The sequence below is a fragment of the Nerophis lumbriciformis genome, linkage group LG34, assembly GCF_033978685.3.
Source record: "Nerophis lumbriciformis linkage group LG34, RoL_Nlum_v2.1, whole genome shotgun sequence".
In the NCBI taxonomy this organism is placed as follows: domain Eukaryota; kingdom Metazoa; phylum Chordata; class Actinopteri; order Syngnathiformes; family Syngnathidae; genus Nerophis; species Nerophis lumbriciformis.
Window position 1 is genome coordinate 7,682,025 of NC_084581.2, and position 25,801 is coordinate 7,707,825.

The window sequence follows — 25,801 nt, forward strand, 5'->3', positions numbered from 1 at the left end:
CCGACTCAAACAAGTTGAAAAACTTATTCGGGTGTTACCATTTAGTGGTCAATTGTACGGAATATGTACTTCACTGTGCAACCTACTAATAAAAGTCTCAATCAATCAATCAATATATATACAGGTAAAAGCCAGTAAATTAGAATATTTTGAAAAACTTGATTTATTTCAGTAATTGCATTCAAAAGGTGTAACTTGTACATTATATTTATTCATTGCACACAGACTGATGCATTCAAATGTTTATTTCATTTAATTTTGATGATTTGAAGTGGCAACAAATGAAAATCCAAAATTCCGTGTGTCACAAAATTAGAATATTACTTAAGGCTAATACAAAAAAGGGATTTTTAGAAATGTTGGCCAACTGAAAAGTATGAAAATGAAAAATATGAGCATGTACAATACTCAATACTTGGTTGGAGCTCCTTTTGCCTCAATTACTGCGTTAATGCGGCGTGGCATGGAGTCGATGAGTTTCTGGCACTGCTCAGGTGTTATGAGAGCCCAGGTTGCTCTGATAGTGGCCTTCAACTCTTCTGCGTTTTTGGGTCTGGCATTCTGCATCTTCCTTTTCACAATACCCCACAGATTTTCTATGGGGCTAAGGTCAGGGGAGTTGGCGGGCTAATTTAGAACAGAAATACCATGGTCCGTAAACCAGGCACGGGTAGATTTTGCGCTGTGTGCAGGCGCCAAGTCCTGTTGGAACTTGAAATCTCCATCTCCATAGAGCAGGTCAGCAGCAGGAAGCATGAAGTGCTCTAAAACTTGCTGGTAGACGGCTGCGTTGACCCTGGATCTCAGGAAACAGAGTGGACCGACACCAGCAGATGACATGGCACCCCAAACCATCACTGATGGTGGAAACTTTACACTAGACTTCAGGCAACGTGGATCCTGTGCCTCTCCTGTCTTCCTCCAGACTCTGGGACCTCGATTTCCAAAGGAAATGCAAAATTTGCATGGTTGGGTGATGGTTTGGGGTGCCATGTCATCTGCTGGTGTCGGTCCACTCTGTTTCCTGAGATCCAGGGTCAACGCAGCCGTCTACCAGCAAGTTTTAGAGCACTTCATGCTTCCTGCTGCTGACCTGCTCTATGGAGATGGAGATTTCAAGTTCCAACAGGACTTGGCGCCTGCACACAGCGCAAAATCTACCCGTGCCTGGTTTACGGACCATGCTATTTCTGTTCTAAATTGGCCCGCCAACTCCCCTGACCTTAGCCCCATAGAAAATCTGTGGGGTATTGTGAAAAGGAAGATGCAGAATGCCAGACCCAAAAACGCAGAAGAGTTGAAGGCCACTATCAGAGCAACCTGGGCTCTCATAACACCTGAGCAGTGCCAGAAACTCATCGACTCCATGCCACGCCGCATTAACGCAGTAATTGAGGCAAAAGGAGCTCCAACCAAGTATTGAGTATTGTACATGCTCATATTTTTCATTTTCATACTTTTCAGTTGGCCAACATTTCTAAAAATCCCTTTTTTGTATTAGCCTTAAGTAATATTCTAATTTTGTGACACACGGAATTTTGGATTTTCATTTGTTGCCATTTCAAATCATCAAAATTAAATGAAATAAACATTTGAATGCATCAGTCTGTGTGCAATGAATAAATATAATGTACAAGTTACACCTTTTGAATGCAATTACTGAAATAAATCAAGTTTTTCAAAATATTCTAATTTACTGGCTTTTACCTGTATATCCATCCCTCCATCCATCCATCAATCCATTCATTTTCTACTGCTTGTCCCTTTTGGCGCATCCTGTAGCCTGTAAAGTAAGGCCCTCAAAGTAAAAGCACACAAGTAAAAACCCAGTTGCACCACAGTGGGCAATCAAGGTGGGTTAAAAACTACACCTAAATCTTGTCTGAACACAAGAGATTGAAAGTATAGGCGACTGTGACTTTTGACTGGCACACCGTCTTATTGTGCTCTCATCAACGTTATCATCTTTAAAATTCTAAAAAAAAAGACATGTATGTTCTTGTCTCTAATTATGATTGGTAATGATGGGCAAAATTTAAAAAAAAGGGCAGTTTCTTTAACAATAGTAAGCTCTTTTGGGGAACGCTCTATGTCCTCTCAAGGTTTTGTGTGGTGTGCAATACAATATATACAGAATGGAGTCCATTATCATTATAATAAAATAATATGTTATAAAAAATAGCAGTAGGCTATGGGCTACAAGTGTGTGTGTGTGTGTGTGTGTGTGTGTGTGTGTGTGTGTGTGTGTGTGTGTGTGTGTGTGCGTGCGTGCGTGTGTGCGTGTGTGTGTGTGTGTGCGTGCGTGCGTGAGTGTGTTTGTGCGTGCGTGTGTGCGTGTGTGTGTGTGTGTGTGTGCGTGTGTACGTGTGCGTGTGCGTGTGTGTAAGACTGCAGTTGTCTTCTCTACTGAGGTGCACTGCCCCCAAGTGGTGACACAAGTAACAACTCACGTGAGTAAGTTGCCCCTAAGCAAACCCTTTTTTTTTACAATTGAAATGAAAAATTATTTTCAAAACAAAAAAAAGTGAAAAGGAGAGAACTATGCAAGAGAGAGTGGGAGATGAATGAGCCCCAGGCAGAGTTTTTGTCTCCCAACTCCCACATGACTCCCGGACTGGAAGAAAGGGTGTCTTGTTTGAGGCGCTGTGATAACCCACATACTTGTCACCACAACACACACGCAGACACACACTCCATAAAGAGGGTGGCACGACCACTACCTTATAGCTATTCTTCATGCAAAAGTAAACAACCCACCGTTCAACTCATTGGGATGACAATTTCATTCAATTCAGTATCGATTCGCGATTCGAACCAGTCCTCGCAATATATTACTTGTTATAAAACTTTTTTAAAACAGGTTACTGGTTACAAAATCTCCTCTTTGCTGACATATACACACAGTGAGTACAGTACGCACGAGTATTTAAAAAATATTTGAATCGATTCAGAATTATCACAGATAAGAATCTGATTGGCAACATTAAAATTGGCCCTAGTGTGTGATTGTGAGTATGAATGTTGTGTGTCTATCTGTGTTGGCCCTGCGATGAGGTGGCGACTTGTCCAGGGTGTACCCCGCCTTCCGCCCGTGTGCAGCTGAGATAGGCTCCAGCACCCCCAGGTACCCCAAAAGGGACAAGCGGTAGAAAATAGATGGATGGAAGAATCTCAATTTGGATTTCAATCGATTATTGAAAGCCCTAAAAAGTAGACTTGGATACTGTGGTGCAACCATGTAATGGCATGTTTTTATTTTGAAAACCTGACTTCAACCAAATGTGTTACACCAACGTTTAGGCGAGTGTTGCTGAGCGGACCGGTAGTACGACAGAGGATTTTTTTTGTCGTAGGCCTACGGGAAAAATACGGGAACGGCAGGACGCTGATAAAGAAGGGCAAAATATGTGACTTTCACAGGGAAACAAGAGGTTTGACAGCTATGTTTTAGGAGCAAAAAGCCAAAAGATTTAAATGAAAGCCCAAAGTAGTTTTTTTCTTTTGTTGAATTATTTTGCACTATTGACTTATTGTGCTCAAAAATTTTAATTGAACTTCAAATATTCTTTGTCTTATTCCTTATTTTATTCTTCATCGTCACAGCGAACGCCATGAGATCTGTCCTAAAACATCTGGTCTTACTCCCTAGCATTAGCTTACAGCTAAAAATGGACGTAACATTGTTTTTCCAAACATGGGAAAGTAGAAAGTGAGTGTGAAAGATAGTGCTGAGAAGAAGAACCGGATGATTTTAATTAAATTAAAGAAACAAATCATAAAAAACATGACAACGCGAGAAGCTATAGCTAACTTGATGAAGCAGTTGGAGCAAAGCACTGCTAGTCTGCACCATACTAAAGCAGAATGAGCCAAGGACATGAACAAATATCCATGAAAATATGGAGAAGCTGCTGATGGTGTGTTTGACGGCGAAGCAGCTGGAAGGAGATACTGTATGTAGACGTCCACTCTCCAAAGTAAATGCTGCACGTTATTATTACATAATTTCATAAAATTACTGCAGTATGTATTGTTTCATACACTGTTTCTTATCTCAAAGTTTGTTTTGCTTTTTAAAAGGCATGTTGTATGTTAAAATTGTGTTGTTTTGGGGGGTCCAAACACCAATTTGATTTCAGTTCATTTCAATGGTAGACGCTGATTTGAGTGTTTTGAGTAGAGATCTCTGTCAATCAAGATTTTAAAGTGAGGTAAAAGTACATAAAATATTCGGATTACAATCCTGATCAACTAATTAAAGTTAAAAAAAATATCACAAAATCATTAAATTGTCTTGAAAATGTTTAAGTAAACAGTATTGGTATCAGTAACGGTATTAGCCCCGTATTGACTTCATATTGGGCTGACACCAGAATATTTAGTATCGCACTCTACTAACGTAGGAATGCCTCTTTTTTTTTATCAGTTTCTCATCCGTTGGAGGGGGGAGTTTTCGTCTAAATACACGTTACATTTCTCTGCTGACATCAAATTGTCTTGTAAATAAAAAACGTATGTTTTTTACTGATGTTAATATATATGAAAGCAGGGACTGGTTATTGTACGTGATCATAATTCATACTTTTAAGAGTGAGGTTTAGGTTTCACCCCTGTCAAAAATGGTACGGTCCAGACCCCCCCCACTAGCCCGTGTTGTCTCCGCCTCCTGCTATTGAACAGATTTCCTTGCTACAAGCTAGCCGCACACTGGATATTTAAAAAAAACACGACCAAAAGATGCTCCTTCGCCGGATCAAAAGTGTCCAACAAATAACTACAGCAAGTCAGGGGGAACTTTGTCCAACTGTGTCCAAACTTCAGTAAGGCGGCGAGCCCCAAGCGGCACTTTCGAGGGTGTTAGCATTGTTTCATCGCCTCTTGCTGAGGACGACTCGTCTTTTTTTCCCCTCTTTTCTTTTTACAGTTAGTACCTAATTGCTGGAGTAATTGCTGATGAATTCCCCGAAAAAGGACGGAGATGATGATGTGCCCGTTAAAGACTCGATAAAATACGGCGAACTGGTCATTTTGGGGTAAGTGTGTGTGGAGAGGCTTTATTGTAGTAGAGGGGAAATGTGTGAGATGGAGAGCAGCTCCATCATCAGGAGGTAACGTTCACATTATTTAAATAAACAAAAGCGGATGCATGCATGATGCATGTAACGTTTAATCGTTTTACAACAGCCTGCGGATCATCCATTGGTGTGCAGCAGTGTTACAAACTAACTAACTTTAAAGCCTGCAGTGTTCTCTCCCAGCATTGTACAGTGTGTGGTGTGCTTAGGTGTCATCCTGCAACATCCCCTTTCTCTCTTTTTCACATAGCTAGACACTTTTTCATCAATGGTTGTAGGTGTAGCGAGAGTGGTAGGGAGATGCTGGATTGCTGAGGCTGAATCCCAATGATGTCATCCTATGCTGGATCTTTAATGGCCCAAAGTAGGCACTGTCTGCAAAAAAATACATGCATTTTATGGTTGAAGCATCATTTGTTGTGGATTTACAAATGGAGTCGCAGTCCAGCCTGATGCTCAAGGGGCTGGAAAAAATAAGTAGGCGGAGAGAAGCCCCTCCTCTTCACCAGCAGGATGTGCTGATGACAAGAGCGGGCGACTTCCACGGGTCTGCAGCTCCTCCACGCTATGCATGGTCTACAGGGAGCGGAGAGGGAATGCCACAGTTGTGCGGTCACATCCCGGCTGGATTCCGCAGACATCCCTGTTGGCCCACACAGCTTCCTGTCTGTGCCAAAGATAACTGACCTAATGGCCTATGTCTTGGAGACAACATGGAGAGAGGAGGATGTGGCCGGCCTGCATCTGAATACTGATGAGTCGCCGTCCACACCATCACACTGATTGAGCACAGCGACTTTCTCAGATACCAAAGGAGGTGCTCGTTAATGCTGATTCAGTCTTCCACTCACAATAGTATACATAAACAATGAGGCTGCTGAAAGAAGTAAAAAAATACAAGAAAATATAAAGTCGGTCCCCTCCACCGTTGCAGCTTTACAGATTCCACTTCCCTGAGAAGACTTTTAAGTGTGTTTGTGAGGTTCATAAGTCACTCACGTTGGACCTGAGAGAGGCCATACCCATTGTAGTTCATCCCAAAGGGTGTTAGATGGGATTCTTCCACACCAAATCCATCCTTTATGGGTTTTGTTTTGTGCATGGGGAGCAGAAAAAGACCTTCCATATACTGTCCCTTTTTCCTTGCACAGTAAAACACGTACTACAGTATAGGGCTGGAGAATTAATCAAATTGTAATTTACATTTTGATTATGAATGAATGAAATAAGTTTATTTCGGTCATATAATCAACCATCAACCATTAACCATTTTGTGTGACCTGTTTAAGTGTACAGACTATACATATATAGCAATCATACACATTTACACACAAAAAGAAAAGAAAAGAAAACGCATGACCGAAAAAGGAATAGGCTGAAGCCAAAGCTTATATTTGCCTATTCTATACCTTCACTGAAAATAAGATTACCTGGAACATCAATGTTAAATAAAAAAAAAAAAAAAAATCAATGAGATGAAAGTACTATATTTTATAATTTTCAATTATCTCACCTTTCAATGTTTTCTTAAACCTTAACAAAGAAGTACATGTCTTCAACTCATCACTGAGCTTGTTCCACCATTTAACTCCTAAAACTGAAATACATTTGTATTTAATATTCGTTCTTGCTTTACCTATTTCAAAAATCAATACCCCCCGTAAATTATGGTTTTCTCCTCTTAATTGAAATAACCTAAGAACACAAGCTGGAAGGCTGTTGTTCTTTACTCGAAACATAACTTCCATTGTTTTTAAAAACACAATATCTGAAAATTTTAACACATTACAACTTATAAATAATGGATTGGTATGTTCATAGTAGCACGCTTATGGCTTCGTACGATCAGGAATATATAATAATCGGGGGGGAAACGATTAATAGGCCGCGCAGCGTACATGCAAAATCCGGAACTTGTAAGGGTGAAACGGATGAGGAGCAAATGAGTGGAAAAAAGAGCACGTCTACTAAAAGTTTGGAATGTCACCATGGTTGCTACTTTTTATTTAACACAGCGCTAGTATGGTTAATCAATAATCTCTAAACTCAATAAAAAAAATAAAGCATATGATTTTTTTTGCATTCATGTAACTGTGGACAAAGTCAAATAATTGGCCAATAAAACGGAATCCGCTGTTAAACGCAGCATATGAGGGAAATTGACATACATGTGAGTGAAATGTTGTCATTGTGAGGAGCAGAAACACTTGTTTGGGAAAATAATGTGTCTGATACTGCTCGTGTACTTAATTGTGATTACAATACCAATCAAAATAATCGTGATTATTATTTTTGCTTTAATCGTCCAGCCCTACTGCAGTACTAGCTACTAGCCAGGAACTATTTTAAGTACTGATCAGCTAGGGTTAGATTCCCCGATTAGAAATGACAATTACACATGCTAAGGTTACCTTACCATGTTATTATGGCTTTGCCATTGTTTTTTGTCATAATAATAAATTACATTTTTAAAGCGCTTTTCTTGACACTCAAAGCGCCTCACAGAGAACTGAGAACCCATTATTTATTTACTCCACATTCACACATGATGGTTGTAAGCTACGTTTGTAGCCACAGCTGCTAGACGAACGCAAGTATGGCTGCCAATTTGCTGCCTATACCTACGGCCCTTCCGACCACCATCAAACATACACCTGTATGAGAGGCACTGGGAGTAAGGTGGATGAAGTGTCGCACCCAAAGTCACAACTGCAGTGACAGGGATGACGGAAGCTTGAATCGAACCAGAACCCTCACGTTGCTGGCACAGCCATTCTACCATCTGAGCTACGCCGTCCTTTGTTTCTTTTCGAGTGATGCCTTCACTTCGCTTTTGTGACCTGCGGCAGTACAATTTCGCATTGAAAACAACCCCAAAGTAAGGCGAGGCGAGCCGGTGCAAAAAGACCAATACACACAATCCACATTTTATTTGAAGAATATTCATATTTTGAGTCTTTCTAGCATGTCAACATTGGCCAAAAAAATAACAAACTTTTATGTTGAAAAGTGTTTGACGTTTTTGGTGAAATGGTGGAAAGGTGCGTGCAATGTTTCCCAAATGTAGATTGTTTCGTTGCAGTCCGCCATCAGTAATGTGGATTGCCACAAAAAGTTTTCCCTCAAACACATTATAACGGGACTGTCCGGGAATGTAGCTTGTTGTTTCAACTCCATAAGGTAGATGGCATAGTAACTCTGCTTTGTAAAACACCTCATATTCACCTGGTCTGCCAGAGAAAAAGAAGATGTTACTTTCTCGCTATATATAGCAAGTATTCAGTCCCCTCTAGATTCTGTTTTTCTTAAAAGCGACAGATCTGGCGACTCTTTCCGGTCTTTTTGGACACAAGCATCGTTTCTACAGATTGCTGATATACTTGTGGCAGTGGGGGCCTGGCCGAGGGTTCAATTTGATGTCATCAGTAAATTTGTATAATAGGCGATGATGCATTTATTTTCTCTTAAAAATACCAAAATATTGTTATACATATAATACAAATTGTTTATTAGTAATTACAAACCCCGTTTCCATATGAGTTGGGAAATTGTGTTAGATGTAAATATAAATAGAATACAATGATTTGCAAATCCTTTTCAACCCATATTCAATTGAATGCACTACAAAGACAAGATATTTGATGTTCAAACTCATAAACTTTATTTTTTTTTGCAAATAATAATTAACTTAGAATTTCATGGCTGCAACACGTGCCAAAGTAGTTGGGAAAGGGCATGTTCACCACTGTGTTACATGGCATTTCCTTTTAACAACACTCAGTAAACGTTTGGGAACTGAGGAGACACATTTTTTAAGCTTCTCAGGTGGAATTCTTTCCCATTCTTGCTTGATGTGCAGCTTAAGTTGTTCAACAGTCCGGGGGTCTCCGTTGTGGTATTTTAGGCTTCATAATGCACCACACATTTTCAATGGGAGACAGGTCTAGACTACAGGCAGGCCAGTCTAGTACCTGCACTCTTTTACTATGAAGCCACGTTGATGTAACACGTGGCTTGGCATTGTCTTGCTGAAATAAGCATGGTAACTTTGCTTGGATGGCAACATATGTTGCTCCAAAACCTGTATGTACCTTTCAGCATTAATGGCGCCTTCACAGATGTGTAAGTTACCCATGTCTTGGGCACTAATACACCCCCATACCATCACAGATGCTGGCTTTTCAACTTTGCGCCTATAACAATCCGGATGGTTCTTTTTCTCTTTGGTCCGGAGGACACAACGTCCACAGTTTCCAAAAACAATTTGAAATGTGGACTCGTTAGACCACAGAACACTTTTCCACTTTGTATCAGTCCATCTTAGATGAGCTCAGGCCCAGCGATGCCGAAGGCGTTTCTGGGTGTTGTTGATAAACGGTTTTCGCCTTGCCAAGGAGAGTTTTAACTTGCACTTACAGATGTAGCGACCAACTGTAGTTACTGACAGTGGGTTTCTGAAGTGTTCCTGAGCCCATGTGGTGATATCCTTTACACAATGATGTCGCTTGTTGATGCAGTACATCCTGAGGGATCGAAGGTCACAGGCTTAGCTGCTTACGTGCAGTGATTTCTCCAGATTCTCTGAACCCTTTGATGCTATTACGGACCGTAGATGGTGAAATCCCTAAATTCCTTGCAATAGCTGCTTGAGAAAGGTTTTTCTTAAACTGTTCAACAATTTGCTCACGCATTTGTTGACAAAGTGGTGACCCTTGCCCCATCCTTGTTTGTGAATGACTGAGCATTTCATGGAATCTACTTTTATACCCAATCATGGCACCCACCTGTTCCCAATTAGCCTGCACACCTGTGGGATGTTCCAAATAAGTGTTTGATGAGCATTCCTCAACTTTATCAGTATTTATTGCCACCTTTACCAACTTCTTTGTCGTGTGTTGCTGGCATCAAATTCTAAAGTTAATGATTACTTGCAACAAAAAAAAATGTTTATCACTTTGAACATCAAATATGTTGTCTTTGTAGCATATTCAATTGAATATGGTTGAAAATGATTTGCAAATCATTGTATTCCGTTTATATTTACATCCAACACAATTTCCCAACTCATATGGAAACGGGGTTTGTAAAAGACGTGGTAGAAGAAAGTGAATTTGTATTTCTGAACATAATTGTTTGTATTAGAGATGGGCTGATTGATCCGTCACTGTTCAGTGTCGTCGATTTTGTGAAAAAGTATGTGATTGCCATCGGCGATTACTTCATTTTATTGCAGATCACAAACGCCAATCCCCTCTCGCTGACAGTGTATTTATTTTTAGTCCCTCGGCTGACAAGCAGCAAGCAGCTAATTATGTGTCTCCATTAAAGTGTGGAGCTGCTCCTCTTAGCAAAAAATCCGCATTTTTTTGTATCTTAAGTACCAGTGGTTAGAGTGTCCGCCCTGAGATAGGTAGGTTGTGAGTTCAAACCCCGGCTGAGTCATACCAAAGACTATAAAAATGGGACCCATTACCTCCCTGCTTGGCACTCAGCATCAAGGGTTGGAATTGGGGGTTAAATCACCAAAAATGATTCCCGGGCGTGGCACCGCTGCTGCTCACTGCTCCCCTCACCTACCAGGGGGTGATCAAGGGTGATTTGTCAAATGCAGAGAATAATTTTGCCACACTTAGTGTGTGTGTGTGACAATCATTGGTACTTTAACTTGAACTTAGTATCATTGGAGGACAAGGCTGACCATGTTACTCGCCGAGAACGAGAATACGTTTTTTTAAGTTTAAATATGGTGTTTATATTGTTAAACTGTCAATAGCACTTTAACATAAATACATTGAAACATATACAGATAATGCATGTGATTGGTATCGGCTGATCTCACTCATTCATAATCGTAATCATCAGCATAAAACCTTGATTGGAACATCCTTCCTTTTTTTTCTTATTTGTTGCTCACCCTTTGTCTCTCACAGCCTCCTTACAAATGACGTCGTCTAATGATTTTTCAGCTTCTCTCTTCGTTCTTACAATGTACTTTCATTGACTTGTGACTTGGATAGCATGAGGAAGTTGAATGCACTGCATTGTTGTGGCCTATGGCCATGCACTTGGAGTTAATTATAAGTCCTGTTATTCATGTCGGGGTTGTTTCTACTCCCTGTTGTCACTTCTCTTATTTTGCTGGTCCATGTAATGTGCCTGCATGGTTCGACCTTGCGTTTGTCAGCGTTGATGATGTCACACACGCGGCCGTGTGGTTGATGCCCGCCTGCATGCAGGCCATGTGAGCCGCCTGCGCCTGCCACCGCTCATTACGTCAGCCAGCCACGAAACCATGCGCTGCCCTGTCCATCAGTCTTGCCTTTTGTCCTTTATGATGCGCTTGGCCTCTCCTATGCCTCCAATATCTTGTGATAGAGCGTTGTCTTTATTGAAAACAAAGCTTGTGTCACAAGTGGGCTCCCACAAAGAGTGAATATTTCATGCCGTGCTTTTTAATGTTTGTGCATGCAGGACACAAGTGGCCAGTGTGATCGTACGTCATACATGCTGGAACTCTGCCACAGGCCTTTCTCTATCATCTCTGCTCCTTATCTTCCCTTGCATCTTTGATTTTCCCTTCCTGCCCCTTTCTTATTGCAGTTATGCGTCATCTAGTCTCTTTTTATTAACGTGCTTTTCTGTCTCAGTGTCGGCTGCAAAGAATGCTGGCTATGATATATCAATATAAATATATCTAATTGAAACAAAAAATCAGATTTTTCATAGTTTGAAAGGGTTATCCGGCAGGGTCAAGGAGGCAGCTGATGCTAAAATAAAGATAAACAAACAGACTGAAATGATATTGTTGAAATGCGTGTTAAGTAACACATATAAATACATTCAGTATACTTTAAACCTTTAAATTCCATGTCATTTTAACGGTCATAAAAATTTGAATTTTTTAAGTCACAAATCTTCTAAAATTGAACCGCCACAGCTCAGGCATAGTAGTCCACTTTGCTTTGCGTTTTTGTAGCTGCTTTAGCATAATGTAGCCTTTTAAAAGGAAAACAGACTCAACAAGTGCTGTTTTGCGGTGGTCAGTTGCGGGGGTGTACATCATCGAACTGGCATAATTGGCCATGGTGCATGTGCCTGTCATTTATTAAAAAGACTACGGTACAAAGAAGTAATACAAATATTTATATGTTGTTACTATTACCTCAGCCAGGATGTTATGTATTCGCTGGGGGTCTCTTTGTCAGTTAGTTAGTTAGCAACATAACTAAAAGTTATTGGTGAATTTTGATGAAACTTTCAGGAAATGTCCGAAATGTGATAAGTAACGTGAACATTTTTAGGGGTGATCCGGAACATTTCAGCTTTTTCTCATCCCATTATGCCTTTTGCTGTTGTTGTTTTGTATTGAGGGTGATGCTGCCACAAGCATTAATCAACCAGTGTGACTGACACTGGGAGCAAGGTGGGTGACGTGTCTTGCCCAAGGACACAACTGCAGTGACTAGGAAGGCGGAAGCTGGATTTGTACCAGGAACCTTCAGACAGCAAGCGCACCTTCTTACGCACGTCACATACTCTCACGTCATACGTCACATACGTATACGCTCTCTCCCAGCAGAGACGTAGCAGCATGGCTAACGTTAGCTGTGATGCTAGCGCAGCCGTGCGAGCAACGTTCCCTCTAAGGTGTGCGCCTGTGCAATTGCGCACTGCTCAAGCGTCCTCTGCGCACAGCAATTATATGCCACGCACAAAATCAAATAAAAAAATAAGCACATAACAATTTTCGACACACGGACACGACAGAGAAAACAGTTTTCGTCATCATTGTTCAAATATTGTAACGTCTGTCGAGACGCTTTGAGGACCTGAATTCCATCCATCACTTTACTGAGCAAAACTCTTTATTGTCGGCCATAAACACATCACCAAAACATTAGTAAAAAAATTGATATCTAGCAAAAGTGGTCATTTTCTGCAGTACAAACCAGACCAAAAGCAACTTTGTTATATCAACAGCAGCCGCTCGCTCTTTCTTACTTGCACCAACACATGCACATATGGCACTTAGCCAGTGATGCGTTTACAGCCACACAAAAAGTCGGACAACTCCAAGATCACACATAAAGTGTCATTCCAGGTCGTTACACTATGATTTACCAATCAAATGTGTGCTTATTCTAGTGTCATTTATTAGGAATCTTAATTCATAAATATTAATCATGAAATGCTGTTAGTATATTAAATAAATACTAATACAAATATATTTTTTACAAACAGGAAGTTGCAGGAATGTACACATGATCCCCTGCTTATATCTCATTGTGCAACATGTGAATGTTTTAATGGGAACTAAATGCAATGTCTGAAAGGGGTACAAGTTATTTCCAAAGCAGGACCCCCACCCAGACAAACAATACAAGTACACAGTTCATGAAAAACAATATTTTTTGTTATTGTCATTGTAAGTGGGCCGAAACACTTATATTAGAAAATAATCTCATGGAAATGAATGCTGTCATTTGATTATAATAATAAGAGAATGTTGTCTGTCTATCTGTGTTGGCCCTGCAATATGGTGGGGACTTGTCCAGGGTGTACCCCGCCTTCCGCTCGAATGCAGCTGAGAAAGGCTCCAGCACCCCCTGCGACCCCGAAAGGGACAAGCGGTAGAAAATGGATGGATGGATGGAAATTGAACTTGTTATTTAGTCAGGTTTGGGACAGGTGTGCTGCTGGTGTAGCCACAGTGTGCACGTCTGATGTTGCTCACATGGACGCCACTGAATTCTCAGGGAGTTTTTGCGTTTGCTCACACACATGAAAAATTAGAGGGAACATTGCGTGCAAGTGGTAATACGAATGAAGGAAGAATTAATTAATTCCCCCAAAAAACAGCGGGGGGTCCATCGTCTGGCGGTGGTTTGGCTTCAAGTGGGAATATGTCGAACAGACAACCATAATTTGTCAAGTGTGGAGCAAAAGCGTTGCTATAAAAAGTAGCATGACTGCTAATATGTAGCATCATTTGAAAAGTCCCCTGCTAGAGAATGAAGAGTGTTTGAAACTCCGCACGTCAACATCTCCATTCGGTGCCACACGCCCACACCATCAAAATGCCGAGGCAAACATTTCCAGATCAACACCGTATGAAAAATATAGTGATTTTTTTAGTTGGGATTTCTCTCTCTGCATGAAAGTTTAAAAGTAGCATATATTAATGCAGTATGAAGAAGAATGTTTTAATGTAGACACATAGAATCATCATACTGCTGTGATTATATGCATCAAGTGTTCATTCAAGACTAAGGCAAAATATCCAGATATATATTGTGTATCGCGATATGGCCTTAAAATATTGCGATATTAAAAAAAGGCCATATCGCCCAGCCCTAGTTCAATGATGCCATTTTTGTTTGTCATGTATAATTTTGTCTGTTTTGTGTTTATCCTTGAATAAACAGGTCAGTTTCTTGTTACCAACCATTGTGTATTATTCAAACTCCCCTAATTCAGCTGGCTAGTTGTTATCAAGAGTACTAAACCCTTTTCAACATGATTCTGACAACTAAGTAGGCTAAATAACTTTAAACTTTAATACATGCTCGGATAGGCCAGTATCGGTATCGGATCGGAAGTGCAAAAACCTGGATCGGGACATCCCTACTCACAATACGAAGGTCCTCGGGCCTCGGGATCTTTCTGTGTGGAGTTTGCATGTTCTACCCGTGACTGCGTGGGTTCCCTCCGGGTACTCCGGCTTCCTCCCACCTCCAAAGACATGCACCTGGGGATAGGTTGATTGGCAACACTACAATTGGCCCTAGTGTGTGAATGTGAGTGTGAATGTTGTCTGTCTATCTGTGTTGGCCCTGTGATGATGTGGCGACTTGTCCAGGATGTACCCAGCCTTCCGCCCGATTGTAGCTGAGATGGCTCCAGCGCCCCCCGCGACCCCGAAGGGAATAAGCTGTAGAAAATGGATGGATGGATAGTTCTAGTTATTACTATTAACATTTCAGCTTTTCTTGTCACATAATGCCTTTTGTTCTATTTTCCTGTTTTTGCAGTTTTTTTGTGTTTATTTTATTTCTAGACTGTTTCACAAGCCCATTAAAAACAACCCGAAGTCCACAATTAGCCCCCGGTCTGCACTTGTCTTGTTTACGTACTTCATCCAGAAACCAAAATGTTACCAAATGACAGAAGGGTGTTTCCAGGCTCTGTCTACTTAGCGCTATTGCTAGTCATGACTTTCAAAGACATGCACGCGTCTGGGGGTGTTCTGCACGTTTCCACACGCCGCCTTTCACGGCGAGCTTGTGGAGGTGCCCTGCATGTATGGATCTTCGCACCCGCTGCAAATACCGTATTTTCCGCACCATAAGCCGCCCCGGGTTATTAGCCGCACCTTCAATGAATGGCATATTTCAAAACTTTGTCCACCTATAAGCCGCCCCGGACTATAAGCCGCGCCTACGCTGCGCTAAAGGGAATGTCAAAAAAACAGTCAGATAGGTCAGTCAAACTTTAATAATATATTAAAAACCAGCGTTCTAACAACTCTGTCCCAAAATGTACGCAAATGTGCAATCACAAACATAGTAAAATTCAAAATAGTGCAGAGCAATAGCAACATAATGTTGCTCGAACATTAATGTCACAACACACAAAATAAACATAGCGCTCACTTTCTGAAGTTATTCTTCATTCGTAAATCCTTCGAATTCTTCGTCTTCGGTGTCCGAATTGAAAAGTGTGTGTATAAGGTAAGACATATTATCTGGCACTTTGTTTCGCAATATTATGCAAACACAACTTTTCTTACCTTCTGGTACCTGCTGATCTGTATTTAGGATCTCTATAAATCCTGAAAAATTGTGCGAGTCCGCCTTTGTAGTCCGTGACGACACCGTAGTCTATAAGCGTCTTTTCATGAACCGGAAACACCAAGAAGCACCACCTTTAAAATCATCCAGGTGAAGTTCGCTTGCTAGCGTTGTTGCCTTCATTCGAATAGTGATGGTGCTGACACTTCTGCTTGCTGCTCTCTGCTCAACAACCCACTGTTCGAGTTTGTCCTCCAACAGTTGCCATCTTGCTTTGTTCCCTCGGAAACTCTGTTTTGTCTTCTTTACCTGGCGCAGGTCATCTTCTTGCTTCCTCCACCTACGCACCATTGATTCATTTATGTTATATTCTCTTGCTGCTGCTCTATTTCCGTGTTCTTCGGCATGACTTATTGCCTTAAGTTTAAATTCTGCGTTATACGCGTGTCGCTTAGTAGGAGCCATTTTGTGGTCTGGTCTTTACAGATGTAAACACACAAAGGAAATGAAACGAAAATCCGCGCGCTTCTACTTCTTCCGGGGGCGGGTGGTTGCTTACAGTAGAAGAAGAAGCGCTTCCTGTTCTATGGGGGCGGGTGCTTACCATGGCGGTTGCTTGCGTAGAAGAAGAAGCGCTTCCTGTTCTACCGGGAAAAAAGATGGCGGCTGTTTACCGAAGTTGCGAGACCGAAACTTTATGAAAATGAATCTTAATATTTATCCATATATAAAGCGCACCGGGTTAAAAGCCGCACTGTCAGCTTTTGAGTAAATTTGTGGTTTTTAGGTGCGGCTAATGGTGCGGAAAATACGGTACTTGGCCTTTCATGATCGCTTGTATTTGATTATACGTAAATGCATGACACAAAAAACACTTACTTTCTTTCACTTTTTATGCGTACCAGGTGGGAAATTAGAATACATTTACCGTCACACGCCTAGTATCTGTCCTTATTATGTCATTTTCGGCAGACCAGATGTGTATGAGCTGTGTTAAAGTTAAGTGTAAACTTCTTCTCACTGCTTTTCAAATATGTAAAAAAAATAAAAATAAAAAGGCCATTGCTCATTTTGTTTAGTTTTTTTTTAGTTTTTTATTCTCCATTGTTTTCATTTTGTTATAATGGCTGTTAAGGCTATGGCACTGTATTGGATCAGGCTTGCTCTTGTTTTTTTGCATATTTAAAATAAAAAATATATTAAATATCAAATTAAAGTACCAGTAGAGTGTAAAAACAAGTTTCCTCTATATTTCAGCTATTATCATATATATCTGATTTATGACACCGAAAGACTTAAAAAGTTTGCAAGTAAATAGATATGATCAAATAAGTATCAATCTCACTGAGATTCCCGAGCCATTTTGAGAGATAATGAGCTAGCCAGACACGTCATCGCGATGATTTAGCGGAATCACAGATCCCTTCCCCACCAAAAACAATGCAAATCATGCTGGCTTTGTGAGAGCCAACAACGATTACTTTAGTGTACAGCTCTGGTAATGGGTACATTCGGACCCACCTGTACAAATGTACTTCAAAATGTAACAATCTAAATAAATGACTTTTTTTTTGTTTACTAGGGCATGCATATATAATATGCATTAGTTTGACCAAAATCAACGATAATAAAAAGGAGATGCTTGGAAATACCATAAAAATGCCCCAAAAACTTGGAAAAACGCGATTCATAGCGTTACCTTTTGGTGTAACCATCATGAGCGTTCTGTTCAGGTATATTTCTTTTATATTTTGATAAATCATCACATTTATGTATTACTAAATTTAAATAGGCATTGATCAATCTTCAAGCTGTGTGCATTTGATTTCAGTTTGCTTTTGACATCTTATTTAGAATTGTAGTTGAAACTTTTACAACCTTGTGTTGCGCTCATGATGGCATAACCAAACTAGATTTCATTTAATGATCTTATTTTGAATATGTATTCCCTTTTTTACATTTAGTATATTTAAATATTAATTTATAAACATTAAATACATTTCAAATATCAATAAAATGCAATTGCCTTCATCTTATAGGGTAATGTTTAGTTACACCAAGTCATGAGCGTAACACTAAGCTTCATCACTTTGACTTGTAATATCTCTAATTCTGGTGGTGTTTTATGCTTTTTTCTTTTTGGAACATGTACTATACATATAATACAATAAAGTCCCATATAAAATTATATTTCTATCAATACTTTAATTTTGCCTTTGAAAGTAACACTCCAATGTCCATTAGTAGAGCTGTATTGAAAGTAACACTCCAATGTCCATTAGTGGAGCTGTACACTTTAGGGAAAATTATGATTATATGATTATATTGTTGATCCTGAATGTAAGGAGAATGAGCTACACATTTTAGAATCTCTGCCAAACAGATCCAGCTTTAGTGAAACACTAAGCAACATGTAGCAGTATTGCTAGGTGCTAAACAAGAAATACAAACTACAAACATAATAAAACAATAGCTTACTGTACAATGTCTTCTCTTACTCTGATGACGACTGAAAGGATATCCATAGCTTCCTGTTTATATGAAGAATGAATCATAAGTCTCCCTAAAGACACTGTCTTTGATTGTGTGTTTATCGCCATCTCCGGGTATTAATTGAATGTGACAGATGAACAACTTCTAGATTTATGGCTAAATCCTCCCAAAATCCAGTTGAGAGGCATGATTTACAATTTAGAATAACTTTGACGAGCAGAGACGCGATGAGGCGGGAGCAGTAGGACATCGCTGGCGGCTCACAGTAAAGCAGCAGAGGGCTACTTAGCTGTGTGCTATCAATCCGCTGCTAAAAGATCGTTTGTCTGCGTTAGCGCTTATAACAACATTGCTAATATTTGGTTAATATTCAGGTCATGATATGTTTATAGAGTATTGTTGGCGGGTTTTGGATGGTTATTAAGAGGGTTCAGAAAGGAAATAGAAAGCCCCCATTGACTTCATTGTTAGCTAACTTTTTATGTATTTATTTTTTATGACTTAGAATGAATAAAAAAGAAGAAAAATGTGTTCATGTTTCATATAGGGATTGTGAATGATAGACAGCACATCGCTCTCTAATTTTTGCGTATTTCCTGTATGACCGATCTGATACTATGGTCAGACTGCAGAAGTGTTACTCTGGTGACATCAATCTAGAGAAATTATCAAAAACATTCGGAGTGTAATATTAAAAATGGCTGACTGAATTTGTGACATTTTGTGATGTTTAGACAGTATTTTCACATAATTTGTGGAATGTGAATACAGTTTGAAATGGTTTAATAGATACAATAAAACACAATTAAGCATATAAAGTCAACTTGTTTTTCCACTCTACTGGTACTTTAAGAAGCGGGGTTACAATACATAACAGTTGGTGCTAAATGTACTCTAATTGTAAAGGTGCAAATTTAGGCTAACAGACCTGAAAGTCCCAAAATACCTAAAAAGAAAAAAAAAGGAACATTATTGCCTAAAGGTCCCAAAGTACCCCACAATGGACTTACCCCCTAAAAGTCACAATAATGCAAAAGGTCCGAAATGTACCCAGAGAATCTGGGGTTGTGGCCAGGGTCTATTTCAGACCGTTTGAGTAAACCCATTTATTATTGGAACCTTCCTAGACCTACAGGGCCTGAATGGGTTCAATTCAGATCTTGTGAATATTTAGAAAACCATATTAGGGTTTGGGAAAAGATGAAATTGTGTACCTTTTTACCCTACTGTAAGTCAAGTGGAAATGATGTGTGTATTATCATACAGCAGCTGTCGCCATCATGACACTTTTACAAAAGCGTTATGAAGTTTATGTTGAATTTTAGTGTGCCCACAAAAAAGTAAGACGCAGGATGTTGAATCAGGTCTCCACATCGTCAACCGGATGGACCACATTAGTGGTAGAACTATATCTAATTTCCTGTAATTATTTCTTAAATGTCAGGATTGGTTTGTATTTTAAAACATTAGCTTTATCTGTGTGTTGTGACCTTTTAGGTCACCGGACAGACTGTGACCTTTTACTGGAATGGTCCGTCAATGACTTCTGGGAAGGTTCGCTTCCTGAGCGGCTCTTATCAGTCACATGCCGGCTTCCTGCCACGTCTGTGTCACAAGAACTGTCACTGGAACAAAACAACGTCCATGTTCGTTTGTGTTGTCTTGTTCAACATGGATAACACACGTTTGTCTTTGCTGACATATTTATTTTGCTCCTGTTTGCTGTTCATGTTGGTTTGCTTTATGGAGATGTCTCCTCATTGAGGTTCAGCCTGTTTGATCTCTAGTAGATCTTTTGATAGTGTTCAAAAAGGTTCACCGCACAAAAGCAGCCAAGCTTTTTATAGCCACTGCAGTTTCTCTTCAGCTTTGCAGGGACGCCATTATATAATGTGTTCACTGTTAAATGCAGAGGTCAAGTTGTGCGTATTCTTGTAGATGCTAATCATCCCTCGCTCTTCTCTGCCAGGTACAATGGCTCTCTTCCCACTGGCGACCGCGGCCGCCGAAAGAGCCGCTTTGCCCTGTACCGACGGGCCAAGGCCAACGGCGTCAGACCCAGCGCCGTGCACATCCTCAACACGCCGCAGGACAGCAAGGTATATTGTGTACACACCCTATAGAGTTCTGGTTCTCAAACAACCTTTTATTACTGTGATGCAGCGAGTTTGCCAATATTGCATATTGTGGTATCATTCAACAACACTTTTTTTCATTCACAAAATACAAAACCCAAAACCAGTGAAGTTGGTATTTTGTGTATATTGTAAATAAAAACAGAATACAATGATTTGCAAATCCTTTTCAACCTATATTCAATTGAATACACTGCAAAGACAAGATACTTAACGTTCGAACTGGAAAACGTTTTTTTTTTGCAAATATTAGCTCATTTGGAATTTGATGCCTGCAACATGTTTCAAAAAAGCTGGCACAAGTGGCTAAAAAGACTCAGAAAGTTGAGGAATGCTCATCAAACACTTATTTGGAACATCCCACAAGTGAACAGCCTAATTGGGAACAGGTGGGTGCCATGATTGGGTATAAAAGCAGCTTCCGTGAAATGCTCAGTCATTCACAAACAAGGATGGGGCGAGGGTCACCACTTTGTGAACAAATGTGTGAGCAAATTGTCGAACAGTTTAATAACAACATTTCTCAACAAGCTATTGCAAGGAATTTTGGGATTTCACCATTTACGGTCTGTAATATCAAAAGGTTCAGAGAATCTGGAGAAATCACTGCACATAAGCAGCAAGGCGGAAAACCAACATTGAATGCCCGTGACCTTTGATCCTTCAGGCGGTACTGAGCGACATCAGTGTGTAAAGGATATCACCACATGGGCTCAGGAACACTTCAGAAGACCACTGTCAGTAACTACTGTTCGTCGCTACATCTGTAAGTGCAAGTTAAAACTCTACTATGCAAAGCGAAAGCCCTTAATCAGCAACACCCAGAAACGCCACCGGCTTTGCTAGGCCCGAGCTCATTGAAGATGGACTGATGCAATGTGGAAAAGGGTTCTGTGGTCTGGCGAGTCCACATTTCAAATTGTTTTTGGAAACTGTGGACGTCGTGTCCTCCGGACCAAAGAGGAAAAGAACCATCCGGACTGTTAGGCGCAAAGTTCAAAAGCCAGCATCTGTGATGGTATGGGGCCATGTTACCCATGCCTTTGGCATGGGTAACTTGCACATCTTTGAAGGCACCATTAATGCTGAAAGGTACATACAGGTTTTGAAACAACACATGTTGCCATCCAAGCAACGTTGTCATGGACGCCCCTGCTTATTTCAGCAAGACAATGCCAAGCCACATTCTGCACGTGTTACAACAGCGTGGCTTCGTAGTAAAAGAGTGCGGGTACTAGACTGGCCTACCTGTTGTCCAAACCTGTCTCCCATTGAAAATGTGTGGTGCATTATGAAGCATAAAATACGACAACGTAGATACCGGACTGTTGAACAACTTAAGCTGTACATCAAGCAAGAATGGGAAAGAATTCCACCTGAAAAGCTTCAAAAATTGGTCTACTCAGTTCCCAAACGTTTACTGAGTGTTGTTAAAAGGAAAGGCGATGTAACACAGTGGTAAAAATGCCCCTGTGCCATTTTTTTGCAATTTGTTGCTGCCATTAAATTCTAAGTTAATGATTATTTGCAAAAAACAAACATGTTTCTCAGTTCGAACATTAAATATCTTGTATTTGCAGTCTATTCAATTGAATATACAGTAAGTTGAAAAGGATTTGCAAATAATTGTATTCGGTTTTTATTTACAATTTACACATAGTGCCAACATCACTGGTTTTGGGTTTTGTAAAAAATAAACAACCATTTCAAAATAACAACCATGCAATAAAATTAATACAGTAAACACTAATTTACTGCGGTTAATTGACTATGGTAAGTGAGTTTCCACAAAGTTATTACTTATAAACAGATGCGCAATACACCGATATTATACTTAATGCCAGTATATTTTAGAAAGCGGTATATATTTGAGACAATACCGCCATACCGGTAGATTTTGATGTGCCTTTGTTACGGCCGTTTGATGTTTTCTGTGCCTGAGAAGCAAAGCACAGGGCATCCTCTTTGGCTTACTCCTGCTCCTTGCATGTTTACGGAGGCTTTTCAGATGACGCACTGTGATGCGCATGAAACTACTTTTCTTTTTAATATTCTCGACTCCTGAGTTATTCAATGCTTTGGACAGCGACTGCATTTGGCGATTGGTGAGTGACTTCAGCTTTATTTATACAAACCCCGTTTCCATATGAGTTGGGAAATTGTGTTAGATGTAAATATAAACGGAATACAATGATTTGCCAATCATTTTCAACCCATATTCAGTTGAATATGCTACAAAGACAACATATTTGATGTTCAAACTGATAAACTTTTTTTTTTTTTTGCAAATAATCATTAATTTGATGCCAGTAGCACGTGACAAAGAAGTTGGGAAAGGTGGCAATAAATACTGATAAAGTTGAGGAATGCTCATCAAACACTTATTTGGAACATCCCACAGGTGAACAGGCAAATTGGGAACAGGTGGGTGCCATGATTGGGTATAAAAGTAGATTCCATGAAATGCTCAGTCATTCACAAACAAGGATGGGGCGAGGGTCACCACTTTGTCAACAAATGCGTGTGCAAATTGTTGAACAGTTTAAGAAAAACCTTTCTCAACCAGCTATTGCAAGGAATTTAGGGATTTCACCATCTACGGTCCGTAATATCATCAAAGGGTTCAGAGAATCTGGAGAAATCACTGCACATAAGCAGCTAAGCCTGTGACCTTCGATCCCTCAAGCTGTACTGCATCAACAAGCGACATCAGTGTGTAAAGGATATCACCACATGGGCTCAGGAACACTTCAGAAACCCACTGTCAGTAACTACAGTTGGTCGCTACATCTGTAAGTGCAAGTTAAAACTCTCCTATGCAAGGCAAAAACCGTTTATAAACAACACCCAGAAACGCCGTCGGCTTCGCTGGGCCTGAGCTCATCTAAGATGGACTGATACAAAGTGGAAAAGTGTTCTGTGGTCTGACGAGTCCACATTTCAAATTGTTTTTGGAAACTGTGGACGTCGTGTCCTCCGGACCAAAGAGGAAAATAACCATCCGGATTGTTATAGGCGCAAAGTTGAAAAGCCAGCATCTGTGATGGTATGGCGGTGTATTAGTGCCCAAGACATGGGTAACTTACACATCTGTGAAGGCGCCATTAATACTGAAAGGTACATACAGGTTTTGGAGCAACATATGTTGCCATCCAAGCAACATTACCATGGACGCCCCTGCTTTTTTCAGCAAGACAATGCCAAGCCACGTGTTACATCAACGTGGCTTCATAGTAAAAGAGTGCAGGTACTAGACTGGCCTGCCTGTAGTCTAGACCTGTGTCCCATTGAAAATGTGTGGCGCATTATGAAGCCTAAAATACCACAACGGACACCCCCGGACTGTTGAACAACTTAAGCTGTACATCAAGCAAGAATGGAAAAGAATTCCACCTGAGAAGGTTAAAAAAATGTGTCTCCTCAGTTCCCAAACGTTTACCAAGTGTTGTTAAAAGGAAAGGCCATGTAACGCAGTGGTGAACATGCCCTTTCCCAACTACTTTGGCACATGTTGCAGCCATGAAATTCTAAGTTAATTATTATTTGCAAAAAAAAAAAAAAGTTTGAGTTTGAACATCAAATATCTTGTCTTTGTAGTGCATTCAATTGAATATGGGTTGAAAAGGATTTGCAAATCATTGTATTCTGTTTATATTTACATCTAACACAATTTCCCAACTCATATGGAAACAGGGTTTGTATATTAATGCAGTGTGAACAAGAATGTTTTAATGTAGACACATATAATCATCATACTGGTGTGATTATATGCAACATGTGTTAATTTGAGGCTAAGGCAAAATATTGAAATATATATCGTGTATCGTGACATGGCCTAAAAATATAGAGATATTAAAAAAAGGACATATCGCCCAGCCCTACATACTACACAACTCTACATGCATACATAACATTATGTGTGGTTGGTTACATACACACATAAATACATAAATAAGGGGGTACTTAAATATATGCTTATATTAGTACTCCTTGGTGTGCTTTCAGGTATGAATATATATATATGCAGTGGACAAAATAGTTAATTCATCCTCTGCTAAATTCAAAATATATTTGTAACAAAAATATTAACGTTAAAGAACTTTGTTGGTAGGATTTTTGTAATTGGGAGACAAAATGTCAGGAAAAAACGACTATATAAAGTTTTTACGTTGTTATAATTCATTAGATTTCCAAAAGAGGGCACTAACGTTGATTTTATGTGCACAAAGCCTCTTTTCGTAATTATTTGCTTCTTTTTTTTACACTTGAAGTTATTTCAAGTGTATTTTTAATTCCACTCCAAAAGAGCAGTTTTGTTCAGTAACAATAAATCAGATGGTGATGCTATAGCAATGTTTTAATCAAAACATTTCAACAGGGGGCACTTGACTAAAAAAAAAAAAAGTATAACTGATAGAGCGAGGGTAGTACATGCACAAACCCATGTTGATAGTAATTATCTCCGACCTCCTTAACTGCTTTGTGTCATTGCAGGCGGTGCACAGCAGGGGGCAACACAGCATCTCTTTCACACTGTCCCGCAACCAGACTGTGGTGGTGGAGTATTGCCATGACAACAACACTGACATGTTCCAGGTAATGCACTAAAGAATTTTTAAACCTCTTGAAATAGCCCACCGTCAACATGATACATAACACAATATTGATTTATATCTACCCAAATTCTACAGATCGGACGCTCTACAGAAAGTCCCATCGACTTCGTAGTGACGGACACATCTGGTGGAGCCAAGGAGGGAGAGGACCCCTCCATCGCCCCCAGCACCATCTCACGTTTTGCCTGCAGGGTGGTGTGTGAGCGCCACCCGCCGTACACGGCGCGCATCTACGCTGCTGGCTTTGACTCCTCCAAAAACATCTTCTTGGGGGTTTGTGCACATTTTATTGACATAATCAGTTCATGGGTTCCATGACAGGAAGTAGTAAAAACTACGTGCCTCCTCAGGAGAAGGCCACCAAGTGGAAGAATCCCGATGGACACATGGATGGCCTGACCACCAACGGGGTCCTGGTTATGCACCCGGAAGGCTTCCCTGAGGACCCCAAGCAGGGGCTGTGGCGGGAAATCTCGGTCTGTGGCGACGTCTACGCCTTACGGGAGACACGCTCTGGTCCCAGCAGGGGCAAACTTGTGAGTTGCAAATAATCTGTTGTTGATGTATTATTATTTAAGTAATACCTAGGTTTTCATACACCCTATTGATTTGTTTTTTGACGAAAATTTTGTGAAAAATGTTGCTGCGGTTTTGAATGCCGTCTTGGTTATCTTACGGTCAAACATTGCGCA

At 40.2% G+C, this 25,801-nt stretch overlaps 1 protein-coding gene across 2 annotated transcripts in view; it reads left to right on the top strand.

The window, feature by feature from the left end:
* The first annotated feature begins 4,672 nt into the window (after positions 1-4,672).
* LOC133576602 (E3 ubiquitin-protein ligase pellino homolog 2) overlaps positions 4,673-25,801 on the top strand; it is a 30,796-nt gene continuing 9,667 nt past the window's right edge. Inside the window, exons 1-6 of one of the 2 annotated variants that reach the window (XM_061929956.1) lie at positions 4,673-4,820; positions 4,925-5,033; positions 20,328-20,457; positions 24,988-25,089; positions 25,185-25,382; positions 25,460-25,645. In XM_061929956.1, the coding sequence (XP_061785940.1) occupies positions 4,954-5,033; positions 20,328-20,457; positions 24,988-25,089; positions 25,185-25,382; positions 25,460-25,645 (696 nt within the window). In that variant the 5' untranslated portion in view covers positions 4,673-4,820; positions 4,925-4,953. Of the gene's footprint in view, positions 5,034-20,327; positions 20,458-24,987; positions 25,090-25,184; positions 25,383-25,459; positions 25,646-25,801 lie in introns of both variants that reach the window. The other variant, XM_061929955.1, reaches the window with a different exon arrangement.